Source organism: Humulus lupulus, chromosome X, assembly GCF_963169125.1.
Source record: "Humulus lupulus chromosome X, drHumLupu1.1, whole genome shotgun sequence".
Taxonomy (NCBI): domain Eukaryota; kingdom Viridiplantae; phylum Streptophyta; class Magnoliopsida; order Rosales; family Cannabaceae; genus Humulus; species Humulus lupulus.
Window position 1 is genome coordinate 263013561 of NC_084802.1, and position 15359 is coordinate 263028919.

General features: G+C 40.4%; 1 protein-coding gene across 2 annotated transcripts; it reads left to right on the forward strand.

Annotated features, from left to right (window-relative positions):
* The first annotated feature begins 10479 nt into the window (after positions 1–10479).
* LOC133805196 (L10-interacting MYB domain-containing protein) lies at positions 10480–15298 on the forward strand. Of its 2 annotated transcripts, none has more exons than XM_062243315.1 (9): positions 10480–10625; positions 11294–11661; positions 11743–11893; positions 12008–12348; positions 12447–12597; positions 12992–13332; positions 13400–13550; positions 14012–14352; positions 14557–15298. In XM_062243315.1, exons 2-9 carry the CDS (start codon positions 11329–11331, stop codon positions 15109–15111), a joined length of 2364 nt encoding a protein of 787 aa, XP_062099299.1. In that variant the 5' UTR covers positions 10480–10625; positions 11294–11328; the 3' UTR covers positions 15112–15298. The 2 variants fall into 2 exon arrangements, with proteins under 2 accessions (XP_062099299.1, XP_062099301.1); XM_062243317.1 differs by having other exon boundaries at positions 10496–10625; positions 11346–11661.
* Positions 15299–15359: the final 61 nt, after the last annotated feature.

Genomic DNA, 15359 nt, shown 5'->3' on the forward strand with positions numbered 1-15359 from the left:
CCACGTGCTCAACGCTTCTCCCGGCCCCTTGTCGCTCTCGGGCTTGCACTCCATGTGCCTAACACCGTTTCCGATCCCTTACCGTTTCCGGCCTTGCCGACCTCGGCCCGCGCCGTTCCCGGCTCTTGCCGAACATCTACACATATGCATACATAGCATAATAAAGAAAATACTAATTATGAACAAATCAATCAAAGGGCTACGCCCTGCAACACAGACATATAAGGCTCAGCCCTGCATATAAGCTCTGTGGAAGACAGGTGGTTTTCTTACCTGGGTCCCGAGCTCCTTAAGCACCGAAGTCACGAGCACAGTCCTCTATCCTGAGCCTCTTCAAAAAAACCTAGTAGCAACACATATAAAACACTCTTTAATACTAACCAATCCAAAACCATTTCCCGGGACCAATCCCGTACTCTCGGGACCTCCAATTTCCCAAAACAAAGTAGCGGAAACAACCCCCGAGCCCCCTGGGCAAAAACCCTAAAATGGAAATTTTCCCCTGCCCAAAAATGGCCTAGCGCCGCGGCGCCCTCCAATGAGGGCCGCGGTTTCCAGAATGGCCCACGCCCCTGCTGTAGCCTAGCGCCGCAGCGCAGAAGAACAGGGTCGCGGCGCCCCTTCGCGAACCCAGAATTCTGGGTTTTCCCCTGCGTTTTTCCCGAGCCAAAACACTTCCAATTCAACCCAAACACATACCCAAACCCCAAAACCAATTTGAAACCTCAAATGAACCATCTAACATCCTAAAAACACCAACAACAAGGTCCAACACACAATCACACCCAAAATCCACACTTTGGTTTCAAATTCCAGAAACTTAAACCATAGTTTTTAAAACTTAAACCAAGGCTTGAAAAATGTAAACCATGCTTCTAGATTCTTAAACCACATCCGATACGAAAATTCAAAGATGTTTAAAACTCTTACCTCAATCAATAATTCAGCTTGAATTCTCTTCAATCCCAGCTTTGAGCCAATTCCTCCTGATTACCCAAACTGAATTCCTTACAAAACCAACCACAACTATCTTTAAATTTCGACACTTACTTTCTAGAAATTAAGCTTAAACTTAAACAAAAATAGAGACAAATCCTTACCTCAGAAAAGTCTTGGTCTATGATCAAGTTTAATTGCCTCCAACCACTTAATTCTCCTCCTAGGTCTTTCAAATTTCAGCTCCCTTCTTCCTTTCCTTTCTTTCTAGTTTTCTCCTCAAGCTTCCAGCCAAAACAGAATATGCCTAAGTGTTAAAACGTGAATAACATTTCCCTCATCTGAAGTTATCTATATCCTACCAAAAGACCATTTTACCCCTCCATGTAATTCCCTTCCTAACTAAACCTCAAGGGCATTTTTGCCATTTCACCTTTCCTACAATTCTACCATTTTCATTACCTAAAATTGTTACTCTCAATAGTTACCAATGGTCACTCAAGTTACTCAATCACCATTAACCATTAACTCACAAACTCAAATTATAAAATTCCCAAAATACCCCTAGGCTCCTCCCGAGCCGGGTATTTAATCCCGTTGTGACTTTTATAATAATTAGCTCACTAGGACCGTCCCGGCACATGCATCACAACAATATCACCGCTCACATGTGGTATTAATCATATAACATAATTATTACATTTATGCCCTCAGTGGGCTGAAATTACCAATTTACCCCTAACAACCAAATGGGGCCCACATGCATATTTATTTCATCTAAACATGCATTCTAACCACATATTCATTAAATTCACATAAATTAATACAGTATAATAGTTATTTCCCACTCGGCACACTAATCAAGGCCCCAAGCCTTATTAGAAAATTTGGGTCGTTACACATATGTCTACAATCATTACAACGAGTACACGAGAGATTACGTAGATCGTGATCGACACTTGCTACACAATCTGCATCTATGTATAGGTATCATTACTACTGAGTATGAAACCATCACGCGACTACCAATGAGGGACAAGCATTTGCTGCTTGCATCATTAGGTAAAAAGGATAGTACTATGTGTTTAAACGCTCAAAGCAAGGCATGGTCAAGTAGCAAATGACCAAGGCTCTTAAACGCATGATCACTGGGGGGGCATACAGTACATACCGATCGAGGCATACACGAGCAATGAGGGCATGACCTTAAGTACTAAACAAGCTCAAGTTTTTCTAGGACATTTGTTCAACATATGTTCCGAAAATGCAAAAAAACAAAAACAAAAAAGGCATTGGTAGGGAGACTCCTAGCCAAGTCCCTTATAGGGTGGTTGGCCAGATCATCAACCCTATAGGTGGTCGACCTGTTTTGTTCATGGTACTTGGTGAAGTATCATACTACTCACATTACCATGGTTGTTAAGCATGAAAAACGTAAAGGAGTAAGGTTAGTATGCCACGTAAAATACATGTGTTCAAAGTATACTGATACCTAAACCAATGAGAGTTGTGAGTTGATATACTTAGTAAGCATTGGAAATAAAAAATTTCAATCAATACATTGAGTACTCATAACAAAAAATGCATAAAGGCATAACATGTCATAAGTAAAAACTGTCAAGTACAAGGTGCCCCATCAATGCCATGAAAGGAAAAGACAGAATAAAAGACCAAGAGAAGACTAACTAGGGTGAGGAGTATCATTTGAAAGACCACCCTGAGCCTCCGCAGCCTCACTAGCCAGACACTTCCTAAGCTCCTTCGCTTGCATCTTCTCAGGAAGGAAATCCAAGTTTAGAACTTTGTTGGACTTCCAGATCAAGTAGAAGCAAGAGAAAGCTGTCTCTGAATACTCCTGTTGAGCCTTGTCCCGGGCAGCTTTGACCTCTTACTCCTTCTCGACAAGAGCATCCTTTCGCAATTGGTTCATGTCAGCAATCAGCTTCTCTTTCTCAGCTTCAGATTGTTGGAGCTGATCGGCAAGTTTCCCCTCCATCTGGGTAATCCTAAGAGTCAACTTGGTCTCTTCCTACTATTTGAGCTCCATAGTACTGCAGAGGTTGTTGATCTCTTCATCCTTCAAAGCAATGTTAGATCCCTAGAGCCAAGATTACGCCTAAGGTCCAGCACCTCTTGGCGGACAGCTTCAAGCTCAAAATGAAGGTTGGAGAACGTAGAGGTATACTCCACAGACCTATCATGGACATGGGAGACCAACATCAGTGCCTGCAAAAAATATATAAGTGTTGGATAAACGTCAGCACACAAGCTAGCGAGACAAGAAGAGAACTGTAAAAGACTCACACTCTGAATGTCTAGGAGGGACTTCGTTAGAATGGTGCTTAAGTCCTCATTCTTAATCCCCTTAAAATTTGTTTTCATCTACTCCAGATGAGACGCTCGGTCCATGAGGGCACCTAAGTTTCGTATAGCAGACCGGTGTGGCTCAGATAAGGGAGTAGGCGCAGAACAGGAAGCACTCGCATCAGTGAAAATGGTAGGAACTGGTGTAGGAAAAGATGGCTCTACGTCTGCGATAGGACTAGACGCCAAAGGAGTCGGAGGAGACACCTTGAGAGGAACCTCCATTACCGACTCAGCCTCAACCTTGGCCCTTTTTGTCGCTCAAATAGAAGGACTAGCCTCGGTGGGAGTCAACCTCTGCTGGGTATGAACAAAACCGAACATGTCTGAACCTGCAAAAGAGATCAAATGTTAGAAGGATATTAAGCACATATTAATCATAAAATAAAATTGATAAAGTGTTGAACCTTCTTAATGAGATTTAGGCTTGAACGTAGCCTCATCAAAGTCGTCTGAAGCAAGCGATGAGTATGCGATAGATGCACCCACCTCATCACCCTCCTGTCCAGGTAGCATAGGCAAAAAGAGTACGTCCTCGACATGAATGGGTCCCGGGGAGTCTATGGCGTTCACGAGCTCGGGACCATCGTCATCTGAAACATCGGCTATAGTAGGAGGAAACAGTCTGACCTTTCTAAGGTTCTTTAAAGTAACAAGGGTCTTAACATTTTTCTCCTCAAGGGTCATGGCAATCAATGCCTTATCCCTAACTATCATAGCCTGGGTCGGGCGTGGTCTATAAAAAGGCCCAACGTGCTTAAACTTGGAGTAGTTGGCCTCTGCATCCTTAGTGAAGAAATAGTTGTTGGCATATCTAAACACCTTGCTATTTCCAAAGATCTCTTCCAAGAAGGTGTTGGTACCCTCGCTCATATAATGGTGGAAGTGGAAATACCCTGACTTGCGCTGAGAAGGGTTCGTCTTCAAGTCAAATAAGTAGTGAATCTCGTGAGGCACTGGAGTAGCCCATTTTCTGCGGTGATAGATAATGTACAACGTAGATAAGACCAAGATCGCATTAAGTACAGATGAGAAGGACTAACACCAAAATAATTTGCAACGCCACGGAAGTATGGATGAAGAGGAAATAAGGCGCCAGACTTGATGGCGGAACGTGTCCAAGCGCACATACCCAAAGGGGGGTCCTCAACTCTGTCATTTGGACCAAGGATGGTAATAGACATGCTAGAGAGGTCAAAGATCTTCCTTAAGTTCTTTACCTTCTCTTTGGTCATGTCAAAAGCAGCCCCCTTGAACCACACAACCTTGTAATCAGCAAGGCGAGGCTTCTCAACCGGTTTCCATATGATTTCACTGGCCAAGATGACCCCAAAATCTGATGAATGAAACTCTTTTTGTCGTCTCTTCTTCTGTTGTGCAGCTGACGAGAATGTCTTACTCTTGGAAGGAGGGCGAACCACCTTAGGTCGGAACCTGTGAATAGAACGCTCCTGAGGATAAGTAGCATGGCTATGAGAGCCCTCGGTATGTTCTTGCTGAGAAGAAGAGTGGTGGGGAACCCAACTCGTATCCCGGTGCAAAGAGTGTTGCAATGAGTCTCGCTGACCTGACATGTCCCGCAAAGAAGAATGACTTTGCTGAGATGTGCCTTGAGAGTCACGGGGCGTACTGTGCTAAGAAGAGATCTGAGAAGAGCCAGGCAAAGAGCCTTGAGTGATGTGCCTGGCGATATGAGGATCATCTTTGAAAGATTATCGAGTTGTCTGTTTTACTCTCGCCATTAGGCTATACCTTTTCAAGAAGTCTTCCTCACTGAACAAATATAAAGCGGAGCGAGGGAGAATCATTTTCACCCTTCCCAAGAACTCCTGGGGAGTACGCTCGCTTACAGACTTGTCTGACGAAGAGGAGTTGGACATCTGCAACAAAGGAAAAATAAAGAGTAAAGTTAGTAAGTGAACATAATGAAGCCAATAGCTGGGGGCATATCCATGAACTAAGGAGCAAAAATGAAGAAATCAAGGGAAAAAGTCTATATGGGGGGTCGACCCAGTGAGACTAAGCTCAGGCCGACCACCATAGGACTCCCCTAGATTTGGAAAAATTGATCAAAGACCTATATAGGGGGTCGGCCCAGTGAAACTAAGTTTGGGTTGACCACCCCGAGTCCCTAAAATTACAAAGCATGAAAGTAGGGGCATAGGTGGTCGGCCTAACACCTTAGGCCGACCACCCTAGGGATGCAGACCTTAGAAAAATGTCAGAGGACTAAATTTTAAGTCTCCAATAAATTATACAGTACAAGGAAGACCCCAAATAGATCAATAAAGGTGGAGAAAAAAAAATTTAGGGTCCCAGGTGGTCGGCTTTTGCTTGGGCCGACCACCTTGGATCCCTGAAAGTTGCCCAGGGGTGTGGTGGTCGGCCCATGATGTAAACACTAGGGTGCTCGACCTATGATGTAACGCCTTGGATAGCCAAGATCGTTACACTATGTACTTATAAAGGTGCAAGACTCGCTAATCAAGTCAACATTTTAAAAACGTGTCACTAAACATGTAAGAGCTAGGGTTAAAAAGGTTTTGGTCTCAAAAGACTCATTTCATATATTTAAACTATAATAAACACGGGATCCCATAAGAAAGTAGAGTTAAAATAAGTTTACAGACTCCCAAAAATACATGAGTATTCACTAGCCATACTAAGGCAAAACAGACAGTCTTCAGGTTTCATGTCCTTGCCCAGACCTCAACCGTGGCGGCCGAGCACCTGGCTATGTACATTCCGTTCGCTGAGCTCTCCAATCAAGGCTGGTCTAATTTGCCCTTGCCTTTACCTGCACCACGTAGCACCCATGAGCCAAGGCCCAGCAAGAAAATATTTTAAACAACTCAATCAATGAAAACAGACAATTAATTCATTATGCATGTGTTCCCATCAGATAATCCCCAACAGATATTCAGCGCATATAATCTGATTCAAGATACATTCTATCACATATAACACTCATATCACATAATATTCAGGGCCGACGACTTAGGCCGCACCCTCTGTTTAACCCACTGACTCCGGCTCACTTAAACCGAGCTCAGTGCATAATAAGCTGTCCTCAGCTACCAGTGGCTGAGCCGCGCCCTGTGCGCTAGTGAAACCCTTGGCACCCTTAGGTCGTTGGTTCACTAAATGGCTTGCATGGCATAATACCATCTTTCCAATAATTTACAATAGGGAGCCCTTAGTCCCGTCACATATATTCAACCAGGTGCAGTTTTCTTACCTTTAGTCTATGCAGTTATTGAATTACGAGCAACGCCTCTCAAGCACGATCCATTCCCAAGCCTAACCCTTTATCACCTAGTCACAACCAAAGTATAGGGTTCCATTAATACTCCAATATAGGTCTCCAGTTACAAAACTAACACCCGGGATTCCAAATTCCACCAAGCATGGTGGTGAAACCAAACCCGAGCACACTAGACCACTTTCCCGTGCCTAAAACCCTCAAAAACTCATGTGTGCAACCAAGGGCTGCGGCCCCCGAAGCCTAGCCGCGGCCCTAGCCTCAAAACAGAACCAAAACCACACACGCGTCGCGGCCCTTGCTTTGGGCGCCGCGGCGCCCTCCCATGGCCGAGCCTTCTTGGCTCTTTTTCATCCTAGGGCCGCAGCGCTCTAGAACAGAGCTGCGGCCCTCCCCTTTGTGCCCAGAAAACTCACCATTTCTAAGCCTGAAACCTCACCTTAAACCATCCCAAAACTCCCCAACTCCTAACCAATTAATCCCAACTCCTTTAGCATGATCTAAACAACATAATTCCGCAGAAAACACAGCCTAGCACACACTAATCTTCTCTTTTCAATTTCTGAAACTCAAGAGCTATAAACACTCAAACCAGCCATTCAAACCCAATTTAAGACCTCTAAACCATGAGTTGAAACTTACCTCTTCTGTTGAATCACCTCACCAAGCCAAAGCCAAGCTAAGTCTCCAAGTTTCCTCCTTAATTCTGCCTTAAGACATCAAAACCATGTTTGCTTCAAAACTTGACCAAAACCCAACTAGAACTCAGAATTCAACCACAGAAAAGAAGATTAGATGCTTACCTTAATCCCTGTTTTAGTTCTTGATTTACTCCTGAGCTAAACCTCCAAATCCTCACCACAAATCTCAGAAATTCCAGCTTGTTCCCCTTAAGTTCTCTGTGTTTTTCCTTCCCTTTATTTTCCTTGAGAGTGAGAGAGAGCTGAGGTAAAAGTTTTAGTCGGTTTGTATTTTCTAAAGGCTTCCTTATGTCTATCTCACTCATTAAGTTAATCCCGAGGCTCAGGGTGCCGGAACCGTCCCCGAGGCCAAAATGGTAAAATCCCCCAATATTCCCGCCTAGACATCCTAACCTCAAATATATCTCCATATATTTATTTTGATGACCCGATAGTCCAAATCGCTACCCGCTATCTAAAAATACCCCCGACTTATCCAAAGTCATATCTTAAGTCCCGTTGTGACTTTTCCCGCTATCTAACCCTAGAATCGTCTTAAGTCGTGCTCTGCGAACCTGTCCACATAATAATGTGGTTCTCACATATATCACATATTTATTTCATATCACATTAACACATAATATCATCAATTATTATATAAACATTACTAAACATATAATTACTCATTTAAATCAAAATTACTCCATTAATGCCCTCCTGACACACTAATCAAGGCCCGCTTAAGCCTTATTAGCGATTTTGGGTCGTTACATATGATGGGTATGTAAACCTGAAAATCGCCAAGAGCATAGGGAAGCCTTAGGGGTAGTCGTCCTAAACCCTAATCCCTAGGCCTGGAAATCACATAAGGCAAGAGAAATGCAATGGAACCCTAGAGGTACTCGGCCCATGATGGAAACCTTAGGGTGGTCGGCCCATGAGGGAATGGACATCCCTGGAAATCGCATAAGGCAAGGGAAATGCAAGGGAAGCCCTAGAGGTACTCGGCCCATAATGGCATTTACATCCCTAGAAATCGCCTATGCTAGGGTTTGGAATCCAAGAAATCGCCAGGCTAATGGATCTCAAAGAGGTGGTCGGCCTAGGGTTTTACATCCCTGGAAATCGCCTATTCTAGGGTTTCACAAACCTGAAATCGCATATGTTAGGGTTTGTAACCCTAGAAATCGTCCAGGCTAAGGAAGTTCTAGAGAAATCGTAGACTTGATTCAAACAAGTCAATTATTTTGGATCAAAATAAAACAAAACAAGGAGATTCAGACAGATTCCTCAAAGATTCAAAGTTTTTCTTCTAAACCTAAGCACATTTAAATTAAATGATGTAAGGATTAGGGGGAAGTACTTACCCAAATAAAGATCTGAGTTTGATGAAGAATTGGAGAAATCACGCTTGGAGAATCCTATAGGTGATGCGCACAGAGCAAGTGAAAAGTGAGGCCCTACTTATAGCCTCCTAGGCTAACCATATATTTTTAGGAATTCAAATTTCCTTGAAAAATATCTAGTATTTTTAGGACTTCGAACTCCTTGAAAAATATATTATATTTTTAGGACTTCAAATTTCTTGGAAAAATATACTAGATTTTTAGAAAATTAATTTTTCTTGAAAAATCTAGTTATTTTTAGGAATTACCAATTATCCTTGAAAAATTCGTGCTGAGCAAAATATTGATAGTTGATAAAAGTACTACGTAATGTACCGAGGGACTTTGCTGTTAAAGTACTGCTACGATATGTTTCTCGGGCCAAGAGCAAGTTTACTGGAATGTTGAACACATTATGATAAACTTGGGGGCAAATGTTATCCCTCAAAAATCCAAGGATGACGTGGTGAATGAGAAAACGGTATGGGGCATCACAAATCAGGGAAAAATGATGAAATATTGAAAAAAGACCGATGAGCAAAAAAGATAGGTCTAGGACCTATCGGGAAGTCGACCAGGCCTAAACCCCCTAGGGGTGGTCGACCTAGCCCTAGCCCCTAGGGGTGGTCGGCCTGACCCCAACCCCTAGGGGTGATCGGCCCAAGCATGTCCAAAAACCCCTCGGGGTGGTCTGCCCACCCTATCCTCCATAGGGTGGTCGGCCTACACTCCCGAAAATGGGTGAAACTCACGCTCGTTCAGACTGAGATCAGCAGGCCTGACACCCAGAAGATCAACAAGCCTAGCACCCAGAAGATCATAGGCCTAGCACCCAGAGGACCAACGGGCCTAGCACTCGAGCTCTAAATGATCATCGGGCCTAGCACCTAAGTTTCATAGATCAATCGAGACTTAGCATTTTCCCAGAGGTTTCAATCGTGCATAGCCTGCCACAATCCAGAGAAAAAATGAGAAGACCCACGATCTCATAATCATGGGAAGGTGGACATGTATCTCCACTCCCAATGATCGTGTATCAAACCACAATATCACTCTTACTGATCATGTAACAGCCCTTGTGTACTATAAATAAAGGATCCAAGGCTTCATTGAGGGAGAGGACGAATATTTTGGGAGAAACTCTTGGCAATTTAGCAACGAGTGAATACTTCTGTTCATCAGTGCAATTGTCTATCGAGTAATTTAATACTAAAAATTAAGTAGATTGGGTTATTACTGTTCATCAGAACAGGGCTGAACCACTATAAAAAAATTATGTGTTTGTTTAAGATATTTGTACTCTGTCGTATATTCTATTTATTTCGTTCAAAATGTGTCGTATACTGTACATGCAACCGTTGGCCAATTTCACAGGTCAACACATATAAACATACCTTCGCAATAAATATTTTTGCCTCAATAAACTATGATGACTAGAGACTTGATAATGAATTTTGTTATCAAGACAAGATAGTGGTTGAAGATTGAATCATCTAGTTCGGATTCAACGAATGATTATGACTAGAGATTCATGATAAAAATTTGAACCTACAAATAATGATAATTAGAGAGTCGTGTTAATAAAGTGTTATAAAACTATTAATATTACAGAAATATAAAGTATAAAGATAATAAATATACAGAATAACAGAGAGAAGTAAAGAGATAGTGAAACTCTTGTATATATTATTTCAATGGGAAATTACCCCTATTTATAAATAAGCCCTAAAAAAATCGGGTAATTACTCTGAATACAATAAAAAATTAATACTAGTGATTCCTTATTATTATGGACATTCATATATATATATATATATAATATTTATAATAAATACAAATATGTAGAATAGGGTGGTAGGTTGGGTGTGTGACCAAACACTACCTAATGGCTTAGCTCTTATTCCGGATTAGGGTTAACTCTTTCACAATCACACTCTTTCTCCATAGGCGGCAACCAAACTCGCTCGGAGCATTTACTCTCTCTTCCAACAATTACAGGTTTTCACTTCTCTCCATTTTTGTAAATTATTCCCTTTACTTTTCATGTGTCGATTTCTGATTCTCTTAAAACCCTAATTAAAAAAAAAATCCTCAATGTTTCCAGTTTTATTTATATATATATTTTATGTTTTGATTTGAAATTTAACAATGTAGCACTGAGCTTAGATTCTTCAAGTGAAAATGAAATCCTGGTTAAGAAAAATGAAGTCAATTTGTTATAGAGTTGTTATTAAATCAACTCCTTGGCTGTTGAAAAGTATATGTTTGCTTCAAGATTATGAACTTTTTTGCTTCGTGTTTGGAAAATGAAAAAACATATTGTAATGACCCATCGTCGCATGTATATTGAAACAATTTATATAAAATATAGTGCCCCATCCTAGACCATACACTGCTCCGCCCCTGACTATAAGGAATGACTGAATATGTTTGTTCAAATTGATGTGCTCAGTGTTGTGGTTGTGGATAGCTTTGTTGTTCATCATGTTAATGGTACCATTTATGGTGATGATTTTTGCATGAAAAATCAACTTAATGGACCCTTCAAGTGTGAAAATAAATGGGAATGAAACTTCGTTCTTATCCAATGTCAAGATTTTACTATGGAAATGTTAAATTTACATTAATAATTGTATGACCTCTATCTAAATTTTTGTGTATTTTAGTCAAATGTAGTTATACAAAATTTTAAGGCAAGAGAATGGTTGGCCAGAACAGTACGGGCAGTGATCGTTCCAGGACATATTGGACACCAATAATGGAAAGATACTTCATTGATCTAATGTTAGAACAGATGCATAGAGGGGCCAGGATTGGCCATACTTTTAACAAGCAGGCGTGGACTGAAATGCTCACCATGTTCAATGGGAAATTTGGTTCTCAATACGACAAGGATGTTCTTAAAAGTCGATATACAAATTTGTGGAAGCAATTCAATGATGTAAAGAATCTTCTGGGTCAGAATGGATTTTCTTGGGACGAAAGTCGTCAAATGGTGGTGGCTGATGATTATGTGTGGGATGCTTACATTAAGGTGCATATTTTCTGTATGGGTTTGTTGCTGTTGTTGTTAAAGTTTCCATAATTACTGTGATATAGAGTAACATGTTTGCAGGCTCATCCTGATGCACGGTCTTATAAAACTAAAGCAGTTCTGAACTTCAATGATTTGTGCCTGATATATGGATATACAACTGCTGATGGAAGATATAGTCGATCAAGTCATGACCTGGATCTTGATGATGAAGTGCAAGGAGTAAATATAGGTGTGTTGTGTTTCCTTAATTTTGTATTGGTTAAAGTTCACAAATCAGCTTAGTTTATACTTAAAAGTCAATCATATTGAGATGCCGCCTATGCTAATATTCTTGAATTTTTAGGTGATGGAATATACAATCTTATACCTTCTAGTAATGATCGACCAAGAACAGATTGGACACTGGAAATGGACCAGTATTTCATTGAGCTTATGTTGGACCAAGTAGGAAGAGGCAATAAGGTTGGTAATGCATTCAATAAACTAGCATGGACAGATATGCTTGCTTTATTTAATGCAAAATTTGGTCCCCAACATGGCAAAAGGGTTTTAAGGCATCGACACAAAAAACTGTGGAAGTACTATACTGACATAAAAATTCTTCTTCAACAAGAGGGATTTTCTTGGGACAAAACACAACAAATGGTAGCGGCTGATGATAATGTTTGGGATGCTTACACCAAGGTATTGAGGGTTTTATTTTATCTCTTCCAACTCCATTTGTTTATTGAACTCCAATTTTTTATATGTTTGAGTGTCTAACTGATGTAAAACTGATGCAGACATACCCACATTCGCGTACTTATAGAACAAAGGCCCTACCAAACTTTTATGATATGATCCTTATATTTGGTAATGACATCGACCATGGGTTGAACAATTGTTCGCATCAGAAGAGAAGCCTTGAAGATGATACAGTACGACTAAAAGCAGGTGACTTTCAGTTTTCTGTCACCTAGTGGCAGTTACTTTGTTCCGACTTCTTGTTTGATGCATAAGCTTTGATTTAGTTCATGAAATCTAGCCAGAATCTTGTGAAAAATCTGATTTGATTGATATTATTAACTGCTGTTAGAGAAACAGACATCTTACTGGAAAAACTTAGGAAATCTTAATACCTATTGTGATGTACAATAATAAACCAAGCAAATGAGCATCTCTTGATTAAAACATGTCAAGTCCTTTTAACTTCGGGAAGTATAGAATCCAAGAAAGTATTGAGTATGATATTTATTTTCACGTTTGTACATTCATGAGATTTGTCATGATCTAGTTTTTATTATGTGAGTTTATCAACAAATTTCCAGATATATCTTTATGCCTGTAGGTGAAGTAAAGGGGAACCAAGCCTCTAGTGTGGGTGATCGTACTAGAACATATTGGACACCACCAATGGACCGTTATCTTATTGATTTGTTGCTAGACCAGGTGCATAGTGGAAACAAACTAGGGCAAACATTCATAAGCCAGGCTTGGATAGATATGGTCACATCTTTCAATGCTCAATTTAAATCTTGCCATGACAAAGAAGTTCTGAAGAACAGATACAAACATTTGAAAAGGCAATATAATGACATAAAAATACTTATCGAGCACAATGGATTTTCTTGGGATGAATCACGGGAAATGATATTAGCAGCAGATCACATCTGGGATGCCTATATAAAGGTAATTTCTTGTCTTGTTGACTAAGAGAAATTTAGTTCTGCTGAGAACCTCTATTTTATGCATGCAGAGCCATCCTGATGCTCGATGCTATAGAGTCAAAACAATACCAGGTTTCCACAAGTTGTGTGTTATATTTGGAGAAGAACATTCTGATGGAAGATACAGCCGTTTGGCACGTGATGCTGACCCATTTTTTGAATTACCCATGTTGATGTCTAGTAAGTTTTTATGTGGTACTTTTTAACTTGATAATAGTAGTTTTGTTGGTAATTTGAGGACTAGAAACAATTTTATGCATCAATCACGCGGTTAAGATAATTCGTGACAGTGAACCCAAGCGGGGTAGTTCAAATGGCTAGACTCCCACATGGTTTGTGCTTCAAGTCTTTCCTAAACACCTACATAACAATTGTTATAGTTTTCTTGTCCACAAATATTGTAGGGTTAGTCAGGGAGCCTAGTTTTTGGAAAAAAAAATATAAAATTGTGCTAATGACTGCACCTTCGGTCTACATACATACAAAACAATGTAGACATTTTCTTCTTTCTTTCTCGCTAAGTATATGTAAAGATAAAATGTGATGGCATCTTTACCCAAAAATCAGTATATTGTGCTTACTGTTTCTACCATAGACACTTCATCTCATGATTTATCTATTCATGGTTTACTTGATTCTAGGTGATGAGAAAAGTGATGTCTCTCCAATGAATTCTGTTCCTTCAATTATAGATTGGACACCACCAGTGGACCGATACTTGATTGACCTTATGTTAGAGCAGGTACAAAAAGGGAATAAGATTGATCATACACTCAACGAGCAAACATGGGATTATATGCTCAATTCATTTAATGAAAGATTTGGACTTCAATGTGATAAATGTGTTCTTGAAGATCGGTATATTTGGTTGAGAAAACGGTATGATGATATTTGCAAGCTTCTTAGTTGTAGTGGGTTTGGATGGGATGAAGCAAATCAAACTGTAACTGCTGACAATGATGTTTGGGAGGCCTACAGTAAGGTGCATAGCTCACACTTGTGTTTTTAGTTCCTAGATTGCCTTTACATCCAGTAATCTTCCAAAGCTTAGCTTTGTGAATTTAGAAAATGCTTTCTTTAATCTGAGGAATCTTTGTTTTGACTGTGCATATGTATTGTTAAATGTGATTAGAATCTTTTTTGCTCTTTATTCTTTCTGAAATTATGCCCGTGTGATACTATGCAGGAAAACCCAGATACTGTCTTATATAGAAACACAGGCTTAAGCATTTACAGTGATTTGAGCAAGATTTATCAAAGCAGAGTATTTGATGAAAGACTTGATGTTATGAATACAGAAAATATCTCTGATGATCAGGGTGCAGAAACGGCAAGTGCAACTGGTCCTAGTATCCTGGAAGCTGTGGTTGATGGAGCTAGCAATCTCCCATTGTCAACTGAAGGGGTTATTATGTCTGAGAAACAAAAGAAACGGCAAACTTGGAGATTGTTGGATAGAGCCACTGGAAATACTAGGAAAGTGCAGAAAACTAGTGAAAATAAACTGGAGTCTCTTTCTGAGATGGCAGACCTTGTTGCAGAGTTGGTGACCAAGACAGAAAACAAGAACTGTCATTCCCTAGAAGTTGCAATAGATGCACTTCAGTCTATACCTGATTTGGATGATGAACTTCTTTTAGATGCCTGTGATCTGTTAGAAGATGAGAGAAAAGCTAAAATGTTCTTGGCACTTGATGTTGCGCTGAGAAAGAAATGGCTACTTCGAAAGCTTCGTCCATAGTTGCTACCCTCCCTGGTTTGCCGAAACAGTTACAGAATTTAGTGCATTTTTCACTTCATTTTTGTTTTGGTTGCAACCTGTTCATGCCAGAGCTAGGAAGAGAAAAAATTCAGTGGACTTTGTGGTGCTTTTTATCAGATAAATGGTAATAGGATCCTGATGGCTCCGTATCACTTTTGGTTCCACACATCAACTTTAGTAGTCTATTAGAAAATTGGCGTATATTTTTTGCATGTAGATGATAAGAT